At 36.2% G+C, this 19,131-nt stretch overlaps 1 protein-coding gene across 5 annotated transcripts in view; it reads right to left on the bottom strand.

Moving 5' to 3' along the window:
• The window catches only part of Samtor (S-adenosylmethionine sensor upstream of TORC1), a 177,877-nt gene that overhangs the window by 79,949 nt on the left and 78,797 nt on the right, over positions 1-19,131 (bottom strand). For all 5 annotated transcript variants that reach the window (XM_090399714.1, XM_090399712.1, XM_090399713.1 and 2 more), the window contains exon 2: positions 3,181-3,267. In XM_090399714.1, the coding sequence (XP_090255840.1) occupies positions 3,181-3,259 (79 nt within the window). In that variant the 5' untranslated portion in view covers positions 3,260-3,267. The remainder of the gene's footprint in view (positions 1-3,180; positions 3,268-19,131) is intronic.

Raw genomic sequence — 19,131 nt, forward strand, 5'->3', positions numbered from 1 at the left:
CCTATACAATTTTTGCATTGGTTGTTCAAATCATGTAAATTGGATCCAAGATTGTTGACTGACATCTCTCATAACATGCTTTGGTCTGAGCATATTTAACAGCTATTAAGTTTGGTGTGGTGAAGTGTCTACAAGACATATCCTATGCTCTGTGTTGATATGATATTTTTTGGCTGCCTGGCACTCTAGGTTCCTCCAAGGCTTTGGAAAGAATGGAAATTGAAATGATATGTTTGGAATTAAGGCTGTTGCTGCCTAGACAATACAATCTCTTACATAGTTGACTGCTTCACTGATAGGTGTTTGACTGACTGACTGTTTCAACATTGAATTTTGCAATAAGGTAAAAAAGTATTCCAGTTAGCCTGTTCCATTTTTCATATGATATCCATGTTGGAGAACACTGCTCTTGTGAAGACAATATGCAAATAATAGGAAAATGACTGCTTCTGTAAATGTTCTCTCAACATCCCACATGAGCAATAGGAAAATCGCAGGGGAGCAGATTGTAAGATCTATTGTAGAACATGAACAGGTGGACATACGAAAGAAAGTAACGTGTATTATTCAAAAGGGAGAGGCACCATTCTTGTCAAGGATTTGTTCAATGATATGACCTCATCCATTTATGTTGGCAATACCCCACAGAGTGTTGTACCCATTAAAGTCATCCATAAGAGGTATAGGCTCAGGCAGTTGAAAGATAAGGTTATCAAAGATTGTTTTCATTTAAATAGCACTCAGTGGTAAATCAATTGAACATACTGTAATATGAAATCCAGTAGATATGTTAACTGCTACTGCTTCCAGAGCAATATTAAGCCTGACATGATGGAAAGGAGTATGACTACCAACTAGAATAGCTTCTCCATCATGAGCAGGACTATCTCCATTTCTGTCCATGCATACAACAGTGAAAATCCTTAAGGCAGGGTCCTCACTGATTTTAAATGTTTCTTGCAGACAGAAACAGAAAGGCTTGTTTCTGCAGCAAAATCGTGATCTTATTGATATTCTTGCAAAACTCATGACAGTTCTATTGTAAAAATTTTCCTATTGTTTTGGCTTTGCAAACTTGTGTATCTGAGAGGTTGAGGACTTTGTTAGGTTTATATTTATCAACTGATTTTGGAAGGTATGAATGTTATCAGGCCATTTTTACTTCAAAAATAGCTTGTTGTGTATGGCAAATCTAATTGTCTTTCTATGACATGTGCACTGCATGGGGGGGGGGGGTAATGAATGGCAATGCTGTAGCCCATGAAGTTAACTGAGGCACGGCTGTTACCCCTCAGATGACATATGAGCAAATGAGTGGCTCTGCTCGGTGGTAGGGTGAGCCTGTCATGGGGTATAGCCAACACTGAGAGTTCTTCTCAGTGGCAGGGTGAGCCTGTTACTGAGGAGAAGAATGCTGAGCTTCTGGAATTTGACCTGTACTTGAACATTCAATAAAGGTCGAAACCAGTCTGAGTAGTGACCCTTCCCATAATGCATAGCATTATACATGTCTGCAAGGAGATGTGCTTTGCATTATGGGATACTAAGGCAAGTGATGAGAAGTTATACCACCTTTACCAAGAGTTGCCCCAGTCCTGAAAGATATTTCAGGCGCAGACTTTGTTTGCTTATATAATTTCTTGGTATCTTTAATTTATAATATAACCAAGTGAAAAACTTTCAATCAACACCACATTGTCATTCACAATATTTGTTACTGGCATGGCTTAATTTTTTTTTAAAATAAATACCAGCACTCATGGGAAATCCTGGATACAATGTATTTAAAGTGGTTGAGATTACTGCAAAGTCCCATTTTTAATAAGTTAAGAATCACATGAAAGGGTTACCATTCATTGTTTGTCCAAACTTCGTGCAATGCAAAGCATAAATATGCATCCTTGAAAATGATCCCAATAGAACAGTGGGCCTTAACCTTTTTAGTGATCGGCACCCCCTCGAATCTAAAAATAAGTTCCCGCATCCCCTTGAAAAATGTTTATTTTTTTTTTATTTAGGAAATTACATCTATTGCAAGATAATTTATTTATTGAAAAATGAACACATATATTACATATACATACAAAACAATATCTCAATTTTTAATGGTTATGTTGTTGTTGTTTATTCATAATAATACTTTTGAAGAGAGGCTCCTTTTTTGAAAGAGCCATGCGTAAGTCATCACTTGCATTTAAGCGATTTCTGGCTTTTGTTTTTATGTGCAAAAGTAATGAAAATCCCATTTCACATAGGTAGGTGGTAGCAAATGGTAAAAGTGTCTGCAATGCTGCTTTTGCCAGCTGTGGATAAGGTTCTGACTGTGTGTACACCAGAATTGTTCTAAGTCCAGTTTTCCAAATTCCATTTGAAGATGTGCATTGGCTCGTATTTCAATAAAATCATCTTTTATTAAATAGCTGTTATCCATCAAATCTGGGTCAAATAGAAATGGATCTAGTATCCATCTCTTAACTCTGCTAATATTTGCTAAAATTTCTCTCGCACCCCTGGAAATGCTTTCTTGCACCCCCAGGGGAGCACACACCCCAGGTTAAGAACCACTGCAATAGAGGGACTGAAACATCAATGTTACAAGAATTTCAATGTTGCTATACCCATAAAAAATGAAACAATGGACAACTGATTTTTCAAATGCAAACAATTACATATTTAAAAATTAGATCAAATTAATCAACCCAAAACAAAACTGAATTCTGAGTAATTTTGGTAAGAATTCCCTATATCAAAATCCATCATAGTGCTTAAGACCACAATCCCACAATGACAATGATAGCAATAGTGCAACCAAAAATATCTAAAAACTGTTCTGTCTAAAAATTTTTACCCCATCCTCTACCTAACCATACTGATCTGAAAGAACTTACACTGGAATTTTTGTAGACATTAGATTTGATAAAGAAACAACAAGTTTTACATATATTTATGCCACTTCCATAATGATAATTGTCTCTTCCCAATTATTTTTCAGAGAATTTTTCAATATTTTATTCAACCATACCATTGCTGTTGTTTTGCAAATCTCCTGGTAATCTTTAACATGAAAGCAGTTAATATAAAGAAACAGCATATTATAATAACACATTCTAAGAATACAATATGAAGTCTAAAAAAGTATTGATATCACACAATTACTGATTTTCCATGAAAAAACATTACCTGTGCAATAAGCATGTCTCAGTTTATTGTGTACATTTCTGATAACAGCAACTAGCCTACAGTGCTCCTCTTTATCCATTGAATTATCTGCAACAATTTTTGATTAAAAACACATTATTTTTGGAAATCAGTATTATGAAAATTGTTTTATAGTCTGTATTATATACAGATATATACTACTTAAATAGAAAACTTACTGTTTCCTTCTACAGTTATACTGTTTTATGAAACAGAAAAAGGAGAGGAATATTAAAACTGCAGCAGCTCTTAAATCTTACAAATCTCAAAAAATTAAAAGTTTTATTATTATAGAGTGATCTTAAAATTATTAATCGAGAGATCACTGCATCAAGTGCACTCTCAATTGGAAGTCTGGTTGATTGAGTGGTTAGCATATCTACCCTTCAAACTAACAGGCTACAAGTTGAAATCCACCATGAGTATGATATTTACAGTTGAGTTTATGTGCAAGATGAATTTCACCTATTTAAGTCCACTGCCCTGCTTATTGGAGGTTTGTATTAGCTTGAAAAAATTCCATGTTTGCTTTCCAGAGTAGGATTTCTGATTATTAATATATACATATATACATACACAGGTAAACCTCGTATAATGCAGATGTTAGGTTCCATAGAAATGCCGCATTATATAAATCGCATTATGTGAGACATACATCACATAGAAAAAGTAGGGTTATGTTCCGAAATCGTTTTTTTTTTAATTATATAAACAACGACAATAATAAAAATTTAGAAAAAAGAGCAAAGCTAATAATAATGGTAACTACCTGTTGGATTTCTGCTCAGGACATGGACTGGTTATTACTAATACCATGTTCCAACATAAAAATGTGCACAAATTCACATGGAGAGAAGAGGCGAGGAATAAGAAAAGCCTCATTGACTATATTATTGTTGATAGTGATGCTTTCTTTCTGGTGCAGGACACCAGAGTGTACAAAGGATTTGAAATTGGAAGTAATCACTATTTAGTCTTGAGCAGGATAAAATTGAATTTCGTATTGAAAAGAATAACATGTAAGAAAGTTTAAAAGCGATTAAAAGTTGAGCAGCTCTCAGATGTAAACTGTAGACTAAAATACACAAAGATTATTGAAGAAAAATGAAAGAGTTTGAGAACAGGAACCAAACCTTGGAGATTCATTGGCAAGCCTTGAAGAAAACCCTGATTGATTCAGCCAGTGAGGCATGTGGTGAGGTTGTCTGCAACGATAAAAAAAATCAGAATTCCCTGGTGGACACAGGAAGTTAAAGAGGCAGTGAAGGAAAAGAAGAAGCATATCAAAAGTTCCTGGCAAATAAGTCAGCATGTGCTCTTAGAGAATACAGAGACAAATGCAAGAATGCTAAACACTGTGTAAAACTAGCTAAACAAAAGTCATGGTAGGACATTGACAAGAACATAGAAAATAAATATCAAGAAGGTGGTAAGATATTCTGGAGGTTATTGAAGACGCTTCGAAATGGAGGAAAGAGTGCTGTAAAAGGAGTTAGAGATGATAAAGGTGACATGAAAATGGGCGAAAAAGATATCCTTGAAGTATGGAGTAATTACTTCGAAAAATTGCTGAATGAAACAAGCATTGATAGCACAGCGGTAAAAAACACTCAACAGGCATGCAGTCAGGAATACATATCCATACTTGAAGTAGAAAAAGCCATCAAAGGCTTGAAATGTGGAAAGGCAGAAGGAGTAGATGATAATCGACCAGAGATGAAGTTTGGTGGTATAAAAGTCTTACAGTGGCTGCACTGCATAGTTCAGAAGGCCTGGACAGAGGGACGAATTCCCAATGATTGGAGTAGAGCTCTCATAGTACCCATATATAAAAAGGGAAATAAAACTGAATGTGAGAATTACAGAGGTATTTCCCTACTGAGTGTTCCTGGCAAGATTTATGCAAGTATACTTGAGAAACGGTTGAGAAGAATTGTAGATGAAAAGCATGGTGAAGAACAAGCTGGATTCAGGCCAAATAGAGACTGTCAAGATCAGATCTTCACTTTACAACAAATAGTCGAGAAAGAATGGGAATATAACAAGGATCTGTATTTAAGTTTTGTTGATCTGGAAAAGGTATATAACAAGGTGCCAAGAGAGAAGCTATTCGATACGCTACAGTTATATGTGTCAATGAGATATTATATCAAGAAATACTTAGTCTTTATTTGAGTTGTAAGTCAGCACTTAGAATCGAAGTACAGGAAGGTGGTTTAATGTTAAATCTGGTGTGAGACAAGGATGTACATTATCCCCCTCTGTTATTCATTATCTATATGGATCACATTATGAAGGAAAGTGGTATTAAACATGATATCAAAATTGGAGATGTCAATGTCAGCTCTTTGTTTTATGCGGACGATGTTATACTTCTAAATAAATCTGCTACAAGTCTGCAAGATTCCCTGACTAAATTGAATAACTGTTGTAATAGATGTGGTATGAAGGTCAGCAATAAAAAGACAAAGACAATGAAAATAGGCAGAATCGTTGAAAATGTCAACTGTATTGTGAACAGAGAACCTGTGGAACAAGTAAAACATATCAGCTACTTAGGCACGATTTTTACTGAAGATGGTAAATTAAATATGGAAATAGACAACAGAATGAACAAAGCTGGTATGGTAAGAAGACAATTAAATAAATTCATATGGAATAAGAGAGAAATTAGTCAGAACACTAAATTATTTGTATACAAGACAGTGTTCAAACCAGTTTTAACTTATAAGATCTGAAAGCTGGGTCAGAAGTAAAACACTTGACCAAAGACTAGAGACCGCACACATGAGAGTTCTGAGAAAGATTATAGGAGTGAACAGATGGCATCAATCGAATATCATATTAAAAATGAGGATATTAGGAAAAATGTGTTAGCAGAGCTAATCTCAGGTGGTATGGTCAATTAAATAGAATGGGCGAGGAAAGTTTAGCAAAACAAGTGTTCTCTGCCAGGTTGGCAGGGAAACGACCCAGAGGAAGACCAAGATATAGGTTGATTGAGACTGTACAAAGTGCCTTAGACGAAAGAAATATAAGATCTGATAATGTTGGGGTCTTGATGAGTAACAGAATGTTTTGGAGGAAAATTATATATAGGAAGTTAGCAATGATGTAAATTTTTCATGTAGTACTATGATATCCTGTACACCCCTTGAGGGTACATGCCAGGAATTTGATGATGATGATGAGGTAATTCATGTAAGCTAAGAAAACATATAAACTATGAAACAAATACATAGTATAAACTTATAAAAATTACAAATTGTATGCAAACTTCATTGCACATAATGCATAAATGTTTTAGGCAAAATAAAATAAAGTGCATATTTTAATTGTCATCACTGTCTTCAAAACTAACATTTCATAGATGTTCTTTATTTATGAATGGTCGGACGTCGTCATCACCTGAAATCTCTTGGACATCATTTGTATAACATTGCATACTTCGGCTGGTTTAGTTATGAAGAAGTCAGTAATAAGACCTTGCTTACCACTATGCTGCATTTTTTTTTTATTAAGTTCATAATATGGAGCAAAACAAATATCTAATTGTCTTGTGATTATCCAATTCACAAGTGGATGCACTGCAAAAACTGATATAGATATGCACCAAAAAATGTGAAAGAACTGTGGACTGTTTGGGTAAACAAGAAGAAGGAAAGCATTAATGCATGCAAAAAGTGTCTGGATAGATTAGTATGATTAGAAATGGGAACAAATATTGGGACCATAGTAGAAGAGCTTCGGCAGGAATTAGTGAAAATGAAAAGTGAAATGAAACATCTGGAAGATGATATTAAGCATCTAAAGGAGAGATAGGCTGATAAGGAAACAGAGGAAGTTAATATTATGAAGGGTCAAAAGGATAGTAATATATCAGTGTATGGGGGACTTGATCGTTAGGGGTGTGATTACTAATAAAGTGCACAAAATATGCTTTCCTGGTAGAACAATGACGCAAATAACTGATGCATTGCAGAAAAGAAAATACCAGGCTTCAAAATTGGTGGTAGTTGTGGGCACAAATGACTTAGTTGGAGAGAAACAGAATGTTGATAGAAACTTGAGGAAGTTGTTGCAGCAGGTAAAGAAGAATAGTGTTGTTGGGAAAGTCGTACGCATGTTGCCCAGATATGACAACAGTGAACTGAGAAGAAGAGTAAAGATAACGAATAGTAAGATGGCTGAGTTGTGTGAGGCAAAGGAGATTCAATTTGTAAATCTGTGCAGTGAATTTGAAGGGAAGTTGGAATGGTATAAAGCTGATGGATTACATCTGAATGAGTTTGGTGTTGGGCATTTAGAAAGGCTCATGTTTTCTGAGAAGGCACAGAGTCAAGAAGTAAATGTAGCAAATGATCAGAGTCCACTTGTGAAGCAGGATAGCACACAAATCAACAAATTGCACTGCAGGAGGAAGATGGATATGAGGTTGAAGATGTGGTTGCAGCAGCAGCAGCAAGCACAAGATGATGGAATGCATAAAGGTGAGGATGAAACAGGTAGGAATGGAAATCAGAGTCAGGATCAGGGAAACGCCCATTTTCCTGATCCTCACCGTAAAGTAAAGGTCAGACCGAAGAAAGAGGTGTGGTATAGCAGCTAGAATAGAGAATGTTGGTAGAATGGCCTCAAACACACAGCGATTGTCATGTTTATACACAAATGTAAGGAGCATTCTAAACAAGAGAGCTGAGTTTGTTGCATTGATTGAGATGGTATGCCCAAAAATAATTGGAATAAGCGAAACTTGGTTGTCTGAGGAAGATGTGATATCAGGAATAGAACCAGGATATATAATTTTCCAGAAGGATAGAAATATGAAAAGAGGAGGGGGGGGGTGCTGTTAATGATTGTAGAGGAATTGTGTCCGCAGAGTGTGGAAGTTGATAGTGCATGCACAGATTTTGAATCTGTGTGGTGTGAAGTTGAAATAAACAGGTTAGTATATCTGATAGGATGCTGTTATAGGCCAGGGAATGCAGAGAATACCGATTGTGAAATGTTCAGGCAAATTAGTTCATCATCATCATCAAATTCCTGCCATGTACCCTCAAGGGGTGTACAGTTAGTAAGAGTGATCATGAGGTACTTGTTTAACAACATCTTGTGAAGTTATCACCAAATTAGTTGGGCATGTAAAAAGAAGGTGATCCTGATGGGAGACTTTAATTACAGAAATATAGACTGGAAGGAGGAGATAGTATATGGAAACAAGGAGAGCGGGTTTGAGGAATTTCTGAGAGATAAGTATCTCAAGCAGCATGTGATTGAAGCAACTAGAGGCTTTAATGTTTTGGATTTGGTGATAACTTCACAAGATATTGTTAATGAAGTGTTGACACTGCTACCAGTTAGTGAGAGTGATCATGAGGTACTTGTTTAACAACATCTTGTGAAGTTATCACCAAATCCAAAACATTAAAGCCTCTAGTTGCTTCAATCACATGCTGCTTGAGATACTGAGGATGAAACAAGGCAGTTGGTGGTGTTTGGACCCATGAAGAGCATAAAGTGCAGGCTAGAAAGATGACGAGCATGGTAAAGAAAGAAAAGGTGCAATATGAGAAGATTGGCTGGTCGAGCCAAGGTTAACTCGAGGGAATTTTTCTGCTACATGGCAAGCAAGAGGAAGAATAATTATAGCAGATTAATACTGGTGGATAGGCATGGCAGCAGACTAACATCTGCAAAAGATATAGTGGAATTATTGAATGAGCAGTTTATGATGTGGTGGAATATAAAGAAGAGAGGCAAGTTGATGTTAGTCACTGTTAATGCATTGCTGTGTTAATTCCTTTCAGGAGGATAGGATTTGAATAGACTTTTTACTTGGACAAAAGAGCAGAGTTGTAGTTTTAATATCAATAAGTGCAAGGTGTTTCATTTTGGAGTGTAGAAATATAAGGCTGTGTATTATATCGATGGTGCCATACTTCAGAAAGCAGACGAGATTAGAGATTTGGGAGTGATGGTTGACAGTAGACTGAAGTTTAGAGGGCATATTGCTAGTGTTGCAAAAGCTGCCCATCGCAGTGCTGCTATGATAAGAAATACTCTAGCATGTGGGGATAAGGAAGTGGTTGTGCCACTGTATAAGGCACTGGTCAGACCACACTTGGACTATTGGGCTCAGATATGGTCACCTGTTGGAAGTTTTTTTCTCACTTGGTTAGACTATAATAAATTTAGTTTAATCCTTTATCCAAGTGTAAACAAACAAAGTTTGCACCAGAAGTATATTGAGGTTGCCTCAGTCCTGAAAATACTTCAGGTGCAAACTTTGTTTGCTTACACTTGGATAAAGGATTAAACTAAATTTATTGTGGTCACCTGGATTTCAATGTGATGTGATGTGATGTGGAGACATTGGAGAGGGTCCAGAGATGAGTGACTATATTGGGACTTTGGTTGAAGAAATGTGGATTGCAGAGTTTGGTGGATAGGAGGAAGAGAGATGATATGATAGATATGACATTTAAGTTAGTGAGAGGATTTTATCAAATTAACCCAGAGTGGATTATAAAAAGGGTAGATGGTGAGAGGGGAAGAACCAGAGGTCATACCTAGAAGTTGTGTAAAAGTGTGATGAGGATGGGTGTGAGGAGCAGATTTTTTTACATGGAGAATTGTCAGTGAATGGAACACATTACCAGAATGTGTTAATTCAAGGAATGTTAAGGATTTTAAGATTCTATATGATAAATATGTTGTCAGTTGAATGATCCTCCCACGATAAGTCTGCCGACTCCATGGAGGGTGTAATAATAATAATGTAACACACATATCCTTACGGACATGTAGAATGTTAGGCATTACGGGAAGGACCACTACCCAGATCGGAATTGAGGTCTCATCAGTGGGAGCCAGACCCAGAAGTTATACTAAGGTTGAAGAAATGCAGAAGTCAAATTTCCATATACAAGTAGTCAAAAGTGCCACACCTTATTACTAAAATACTCTGGATTACAGATAGTAACTGAAAGCTTTTTTACTTGGTTATACTATAAATTAAAGATGCCAAGAAATTATATTCTTGGTTTCATCCATAATCTAAAGATATGTGCACAGGATTATGGGATACTAAGGCAACTGATGTGAAGTCATTAGCCTCTATATAAAAGTAGCCCAGTCGTGAAGTTACTTCATGTGCAAACTTCGCTTGCTTAAACTTGGATAAAAGATGAAACCGAGAATATAATTTCTTGGTATCTATAATTTATTTTGTTTTTAATTGTTGATTAGCAGACATCCTAAACAGAAATACAGTTATTTCATTTATAGGCTGATAGAATATTTATGTCAAAATAATTTCATAATTTATAATAATCACAGTTTCACTTTTATTATTAAAAAAATAAATTATATGATACAATTATGTTGGGAAAAAAAGCATATTAATTTTTAAAAAAAAAAGGCTGCATATGTGTTACACAATTGTTCAACTTTTTTGGGGTGTTACCCACCTATTCAATCTGCAAATATTTCAGATAATTAATACTTAAAACCATTCACAAGGCAATTGTTACAAACGTAAATCACTTGGGAACATACTCATATCATTTCAGTGTAAATTAGTCATGAAAGTACAGTATAGCTACTTCAAAAATGTTACATATGTAAACTAGCAGTAATTTTTTTTTTTTTTTCAAATGTGCAGTGATTTCTTCTATGTACTACAAGAAAAAAAAAACAGATGATAATAATCATATTAAGAAAAAAAATATGTAGTATCTCCCCCCCCCCATTGGGTAAATTTACAATGTTCTTTCTTTGCTTTCTGAAAATAGAGTGCATATGATTATTTTCTTGCTATTTTTGCCAACTGAACATCTGAAATAATTACAAGAATGACATTAATTTAACTGTAGCAGAGTTGCATCTTTTATACCTTTATAACTTCTTCATTATTCATATTCTTCAAAATATTATCTGGAATTTCTTCTATTAGGAAATTTAAAGTATATATTTCAACTGTTTTCAAGTTATATTCACTTTTGAAATATGTGTAACTGATAACATTGTGGAAATTATTTCTGGGCTAATTTTGAAAGATTGTGTTAAACAATTATTTTACAATATTCTGAAAAAAATAGATGCTATCAAGAAACATTTATTGAAAATATATAGTTTGAACATTACTTTTTTTTTTTCTTGCAATATTCCGATTTATGGAAATGTCATATCGTTATGCTTATATTTAAATACACTATTGTTTGGGAACAACTCTTTCTGCTTTTATGAACAAGCTATTAAATTACATTACATTATTATTTTGAGGCTAATTTTTAAAATATTACAAATTTGTTCAGTAGTATTTCAGATTAACTCACAGTTGAAAAACAAAACAGATTATTATTATTATTGTTTCACTAATAATAATTCGGATTCTTAACCATTGTAAAATATACGGTGAAATTACCTGAGACATGTCCCATATGAAATTGATTTAAATTTTATGTTCGTTTTGATGTATTCCAATCGCAGTCCCACCCCCCACACACACACCAAAGTCACGACCATTCAGAATAACTGAATTATAAATATTTGCTTTCTAATTTCATATTTCACACTTCTCACTGTGTGTATTTCACATGTTAATATCTGAAATCTATAACTTTGTTTTATCCATCAAGAAATAAAATTAAATATTATTTTATCTGTATCCACACTTTTTCTTTGCAGTTCGATTATTCAAACCACTACCTTATCTTCTTTCTGGATCATAGTATTCGGTTCATTAGGTATCAGTTAAATTTTTACAAATAGATTGTCTATTATTGTCTGTACTTAAAAAGATATAGCTTTATGTTATGAAAGTTAGATATGAAGATTAAAGTTATTTTCTACCATTAAAAAAGGAAGGAAGCAAGCTGAACAGCATGGAATAATTTTTCAGCACTTCTGTTTATAGAGAATCTTAATTTTTTTATCCCTTTGAATATGCCATAACATTATTTGTTTACTTTGCTGTTTTGTAATAAAAAATATTATTTGTGCTACTTTGAAATTTTCGCATCTGTGGCACACAATACTAAGAGAATTCAAAAGACAAAGTTTCGCTATCGGCAGATTGCACATTTACTTACTAAAAATGATCCTATAATAGGTAAATTAGAAGGAAAAAAAATGTGTGAGTGCTGCAGGAAGCAGGGAATTTATTTAGCCAAAGGTGTATTACAATTTCAATTCTATTGTAAAAAATGTGGAAATGAAATTTCACTTTTGACATTATGAATCTATATATATTTTGAAAGACAAACTATAACGAAAAGAATTGCTTCAAAATGGCGGCATAATATCTAAACTAGCAAAAATATGTACATAATTTATTTCTTAACAGTTGGTTTCAATTTGCAATTCTGGAAAACCAAGAAGGTTGAAATGCAAAGAACTGCAGATTAGGTTAAAGATTATACATTACCTTATAGAATTAAAGATATTTGTAAATGTCAGACTTGCTTAGTGAGTATGGTCATCTACATCAACTTTCAAGAGGTCTCGATCTGGTTGCTGAAGATCAACTGTCAGGTGAATCTATACATAACAGTGTATTGTCCCTTCCAGTATCTGATGCTTCAGTCAATACTCACCTGCCAATCAAAACCTTGGGTCCTGATGGCAATAATTTTCCAGTTTTGGAAAGTCATCAAAATCTACCATTTCTTCTGTAATTACAATGCATGTCAGTCCCAGATTACTTAACATCATCATCCTGTGTATCTATCTAAGGATTATGCAAACCTCATCTTTTTTGCATCTACAGACAAACTGGCCCTTCAGAACACATGCAATTTACAGACAAAAAAAATTACTAGTGGTGGTGGGCAATAGATGGCATTGATGTAGATGATGATGGTAGCAGAGGTTCAGTGTAGTTGGTGGATGGAGTGGTGGAGACGGAGAGCTGTAGAGTAGGTGTCCTCCCTCAATGAGTCTTCAAACTCCTTGGAGGTGTCTCGAAATAATAAAAAAATAATAACCTTCTAACACGTCTACTGTTTCGCCTGTTTTATTTCATTCACGTAAGCACCAATACATTACTGAGATATATGATGATACATCTAGTTTGTCTACCATTTCAAGTTTAAGCAATCAAGACTTCACATTTAAGTGCGATCAGTCTCAGAGGATGCATGCCATCTTTATACAACCATACCCCAAACTGATGGAGGCAATGTGGAGTAAATTGGACTGTACAGGTTCTCCTGGGATAAAGGAACTGACATTTTTAAAAGACTGGAATATATTTTATAATTTTCAACTGATCAATTTGTATAGCTTATCTTGCAGCAGTCCAATATGCTGTTTTTTATGGAATAGAAAACAAGGGGAAGATTGAGAATGAAAAAGAATGTGAATGACAGATTATTTGGTACCAGATTGAGTGTGTGTGTGTGAAATGAAAAGTGCATAACACACATACAAACGAAAGTGAGATAAGAACAGGCACAAAAACAAGCAGCAGTGGACGTAAGGGGACGTGAAGATTAAAAGGAGGAAAAAAGATAATATTGTGATGTATGGGAATTCTATAATTAAGGGTGTGAGAGATGGTAGAGTCATTAAGGCATCTTATCCAGGGTCAAAGATTAGGAATATAACTAAAGCTGTGAAGTTGCATGAGTGAATGGTATTATTGTAGTTGTGGAAACAAATGATCTAGGTAGCAATGAAGATAGCAATGAATACAAAGAGCGAGAGAGGAAAGATCATTAATGTTCTACCAAGATTTGACAATGTTGAATTAAACAGAAGAGCGATTATAGAAAATGGAATGATTCAAGATTGTGTAAAAACTGTTGTAAAGAAATGAAACTGAATATTCATTTTATGAATGTCTGATATGAATTTGATAAAAGGAGTTTTTTTAAGAGTGATCATTTACACTTAAACAGATTAGGTGCATGGCATTAAGAACATTTATTGATAAAAGATAGAGTAAATGGTCAAAAACAGGGAAATGGTGCTAGGGAGGAAGGTGATAGTCAGCTGTTAATAGTACCAAGGTCAATAATCACTGTGAATGCAGGATTAAATTGTGTATACACAATGTGCTAATTCACACACAAGATGGTTATGGGAGGAAAGGAGTATTGCAGTCTATGTATACTAATGCCAGAAGTATTCGGAATAAGTGTGAGGAATTTTTGGCATCAGTTAGAACTTGGCCAAAAATTATAGGAATCAGTAAGACTTGAAGGGATACAGTATTTTCAGAGAAGACAGAGGGGACAGAATGGGGAGGGTTGCTAATGATAGACAAAGAGTTGAAGCTAAAAAGAGAAGAAGTGCCTCAAAGTATGCAGAGGGCAGTTCATCTAAGGCTATTTGGCATGAGATAGAGATCATCAACAAGATGAAATATGTAATTGGTTGCTGCGATAATCGGGGGGGGGGGGGGGAGAGAATGTAGATGGTATGCACTGACAAATTCGCAATATGAGTGCAGGTTGAGTAATTATTATGGTGGGGGAATTTAACTACGGGGACAGAGATTGGGAGAAAAAAATGGTTAAGAGATAATTACGTGAGACAGCATGCAATAGAGGAGTCAAGAGATTCAAGAGTGCTGGATCTGGTAATAGCATCGGAGAAATTAGTAACCAATTTAGTTGCATTGTCTCCACCTGGGGGAAAGCAATCATGCGGTCTTGACCACATGATTGCATTCCCCAGGTGGAGTTTGTAAGCGTAGTATTTTCTGTTAAGAAGGGATATATGTGGAATTACAAGGCTGGTGATTATGATAAACCGAAAAGTCAGTTTCCGCAATGCTATGGCATAAGAATTTGAAGGGATGAGATGTCAAAAGGTGTTTAATGAAAGCAGTATCAGACTGTATACCCAGAGTCAGGAAGAAAAATAAAGTAGGAGTAAGATGGATGAATAGTATAATGAATCGGGCGTTACAAAGAAAAAGTTATGGAGAAAGTATAACGATGATGATCATCAGCACAACCATGAGCAGCAGAAGACACAGGCAAGGAGGGTGACCTCTATGGTAAGAAAGGCCAAAGCTAATTATGAGAGGAAACTAGCTGATGAGTCCAAAAGAAATCCTATGGAGTTCTTTCACTATGTGCCAAGTTAAAGGGATATAATAACTATGAAAGAATGACTTTAAAAAAGTATTGATGATAAAGAAGGAACAGAAGCAAATCAAATAGTTCAGTTACTTAGTGATCATTTTGCAAAAGTGTACTGCCTTGGTTGTGATATTGCAATGCCGAATGTATTCTTGAATGATGCGAGTCTAGAGATAGAAGAAACAGATGTGCTTAGTATACTGCACAACCTTAATGCTAACACTGCCATAGGGTTAAGATGGCATCTCAAACCATGTGTTATGAGAATTAGCAGTTTACCTGACCAAACTGTTTAATTAAGCGTCAGTTCTGATAAAGTTCCAAGAGAATGGAAAGCGGGTAAAATAATTCCCCTGCATAAGGGAAGCTCCAAGACAGAAGTAGCAAATTACAGGCCGGTCAGAATATCGGGAGTGGTGGTGAAGGTTTCGGAAAAATTGATAAAAATTAGAATTAGGACTGGGTGGACAGAAATGTCATATAAGGGGCAACATGGTTTTGTGAAGGTAGGTGTTGCCTTAGTAACTTACTTTCTAAAATAACATAATAGTGGAGCTGGATAAAGGAAATCCTTATTCAGTGATATTGCTGGACTTTGCAAAGGGATTTGACAGGATTCCACATGAAACTCTGTTGCATAAATTGGAGCAAATGGGAATGGATCCAAAGATGGATCCATTCCCATCTTTTGGATTAGAAGACAACTGATAGACAGATACGAGAGTGGTTTATGGAGGAGCTGAGTCCAGAAAAAGGCAAGTGACTACGGTGTATCTCAGTGCTCAGTACTTGATTCTCTGTTGTTTCATTTGTACATTAATGATATTAAAATTCAAAATATTACCATCTACAAATCACCATCGCAATCCTGGCCTGACCAGATGGACTAGCCACCACCTCACCCTGCTAATGTTGGTGACTTCAACTCTCATCACACCATGTGGGATTATTTCTCTAACAACCAAGATAGTGATAATCTAGTTAACTGGATGGATACATATAACCTGTATTTGATCTACAACATCAAGCAAGAAGGCACTCTTCACTCAGTCAGATAGAACAGAACCTACACTCCAGATCTGTGTATAGTTCTCTAAAGATTCTGAAGCCACCCTCTGCCATCTCAACAGATTCTCTAACAGCCAGCATTGTCCTACATGAATAGAGACAGACAGGTACATCAATCTCAATCATCAGTGGAACACCAATCGCTAGATGGAACCTTCACAGATCCAACTGGAATCTATTTGAGAAGCAAATTGAGCAAATCATTACAGCAATACCATCCACTCCTAATTGCTATCCCAGATTTGTCAAACTAATCAAAACTGCAGCCAAAGCCTCTATTCCTAGAGGCTACAGAAAACAATACATCCCATGCTGGAGTAAGGATACCAAGGAACTTTTAGCCAAATATGAAAAAACTGAAGACCCAATTATTGCTAAGGAGCTCATAGCAATGATCAACAAAAACAGAAAGGAAAGATGGATCTCAACCATCTATGAGCTTGACTTCACAAATCTAGCCGGAAAAGCTGGTCACTTCTGAGAAAATTAAGGGGAGCAGAACCAACAACATATAAACCAACAGAGATAACTCCTGATCAAATGGCTAATCATTTACTGAAAACCTCCAAGATAAGTCCCAGACTAGGAAAATAACTGCAATCTTCCATCAGAAAAAATCTGAAGATGGCCTCTGAGCTTCCTGAACTTGTATGCCCAATTTCTCTGGAAGAGGATGGTATCCTTCTCGAGTTTCTAAAACATCTTGGCCAACGAGGTCAAACATTGCTGGCGCCCTTTTTCTCAAAAATTATAACAACTGGAAAACTACCAAAACTGTGGCAGGAAGCCAAAATAATTGCTGTGCCCAAACCAGGGAAAGATCCAAATAATGTCAAAAATCTATGACCTATCTCCTTGCTTTGCTCCACCTTTAAGCTCTTTGAAAGAATTCTCCTTAAAAGAATTTTACCACTCATTGAAAGAGCACTCCCAATTGAACAAATGGCTTCAGGGCGGGAAGAAGTTGCTGTGCCCAGGTCCTGGCCCTGATAACACAGATTGAAGCAGACTTCCAGAAGAAACTTAAATCCAGAGTCACTTTCATTGAACTAACATAAGCTTATGATACAGTCTGGATTAGGGGCCTCCTCCTAAAGCTAAGCAATATCGTAAGGTGCAAAAAAACTTTACAGCTTTTTGAATAGATTATCTTCAACAGAAAGAATCAGGGTCCATATTGGTTGGAAAAAGAGTAGGCCCAGATTCCTCCACAAGGCTCTGTGTTATCCCCTTTACTCTTTAACACGTGCATGTCTGACTTACCGCATACCAGCTCAAGCAAATATATATACACTGATGATCTTGCGATCCCACACTAGTCTACCTCTTTTGCCAACCTGGAAACAACCTTGAACACAGACCTGAACATCCTGGAGGTGTACTTCAAGCAGTGGTACCTGTAGCCAAATCCAACAAAAACTGTGTCCACAGCATTCCACCTGAACAATGCAGAGGTGAATCAACACCTCAAACCCTCTGTGACAAAATGGTAGAACATAAGCCTCACCCAGAAATACCTTGGAGTGAGCCTGGACAGAAGCCTCACCTATAAAAAGACACATCACCAACCTGTCCAACAAAATTAAAACGAAAAATAATATCATTTCACGGCTTGTGGTGCTGATGTCTTAAAGTCATCTGCACTAGCCCTCACATTCTCTGCAGCAGAGTACTATGCCCCTGTCTGGGAAAGAAGTGCACACACTAACATTATAGGCACCCAGCTAAACTCTACCATGTGCATAATTAGTGGGACACTGAGAAGCACCCCTCTCCCCTGGCTGCCTGTCCTATCTAACATTGCTCCACCAAATACATGGAGAAGACAAGCCTTGATTAAAGTATTTAATAAAGTAATGAGCAACCTGCTCCTGCCCCTGCACCAGACTCTCATAAATCCACCTAGTCTTCGCCTAAAATCAAGAAACCTTTTCTGGTCAATGGATGAACTCTCTTCAGCAGCCTTACCATCAACACCTGACATGTGGAGAGAACACTGGTCCAACAATCTTCCAACAAATGGTTTCCTGGTTGAAAATCCCTGAGCTCTGCAGACTGGTTTTGCCCTTCCTAGAAAGATTTGGTCATCCATCAACAGGATCCGAACTAACCGGGGCAGATGTGGCTACCTATTACATAAATGGAGACTGTCAGACCACCCTTATTTTGACTGTGTTCCCCTGTGGCTCAGACGATCACTCATATTGCGAATGACTGCCCAAGAGGTCAATTTCATGGTAGTGGCCTCCAGGTCATCTCATCGATGACCTGGAGGTATGAGGCCCTGGATTGGCTTTCTGGTATGGACCTGCTTTTGTCATAAGAATAAATAAATAAATTAATTAATAATATTGGATTTTGTTGAGACTTGACCTTTTGTTGTAGACCTCAAAAAAGGATATTAGATGGATAATGAGACCAGAACAGACCAATATGGTCTATATCCGTAATTAGCATTATGATGATATAGGAAATAATTTGACAGGAAATATCCACTTGTTTGCTGGTGATACAAAATTGGGAAGAGTGAGAGCCAATGAAGGTGATATAGATATCTTGCAGGATGACTTAAATATGCTGGCAGTATGGGCAAATGTAAATGGCTGTCAGTTTAGCGTGGCTAAGTGTAAGGTGATGCACTTGAGGAGGATGAGATCACATGCTATGTACTCATCCTCCTATATGTACATAGCATATTAATGGTTTTCCAAGATTACAGAATATTTTAGTGAAGAAAGTATAAAAGGATTCCATATTTTGTCCTGGCATTAAT

This window comes from Typopeltis vanoorti, chromosome 10 (assembly GCF_054136105.1).
Source record: "Typopeltis vanoorti isolate ZY-2024b chromosome 10, IOZ_Tvanoo_1.0, whole genome shotgun sequence".
Taxonomy (NCBI): Eukaryota; Metazoa; Arthropoda; class Arachnida; order Uropygi; family Thelyphonidae; genus Typopeltis; species Typopeltis vanoorti.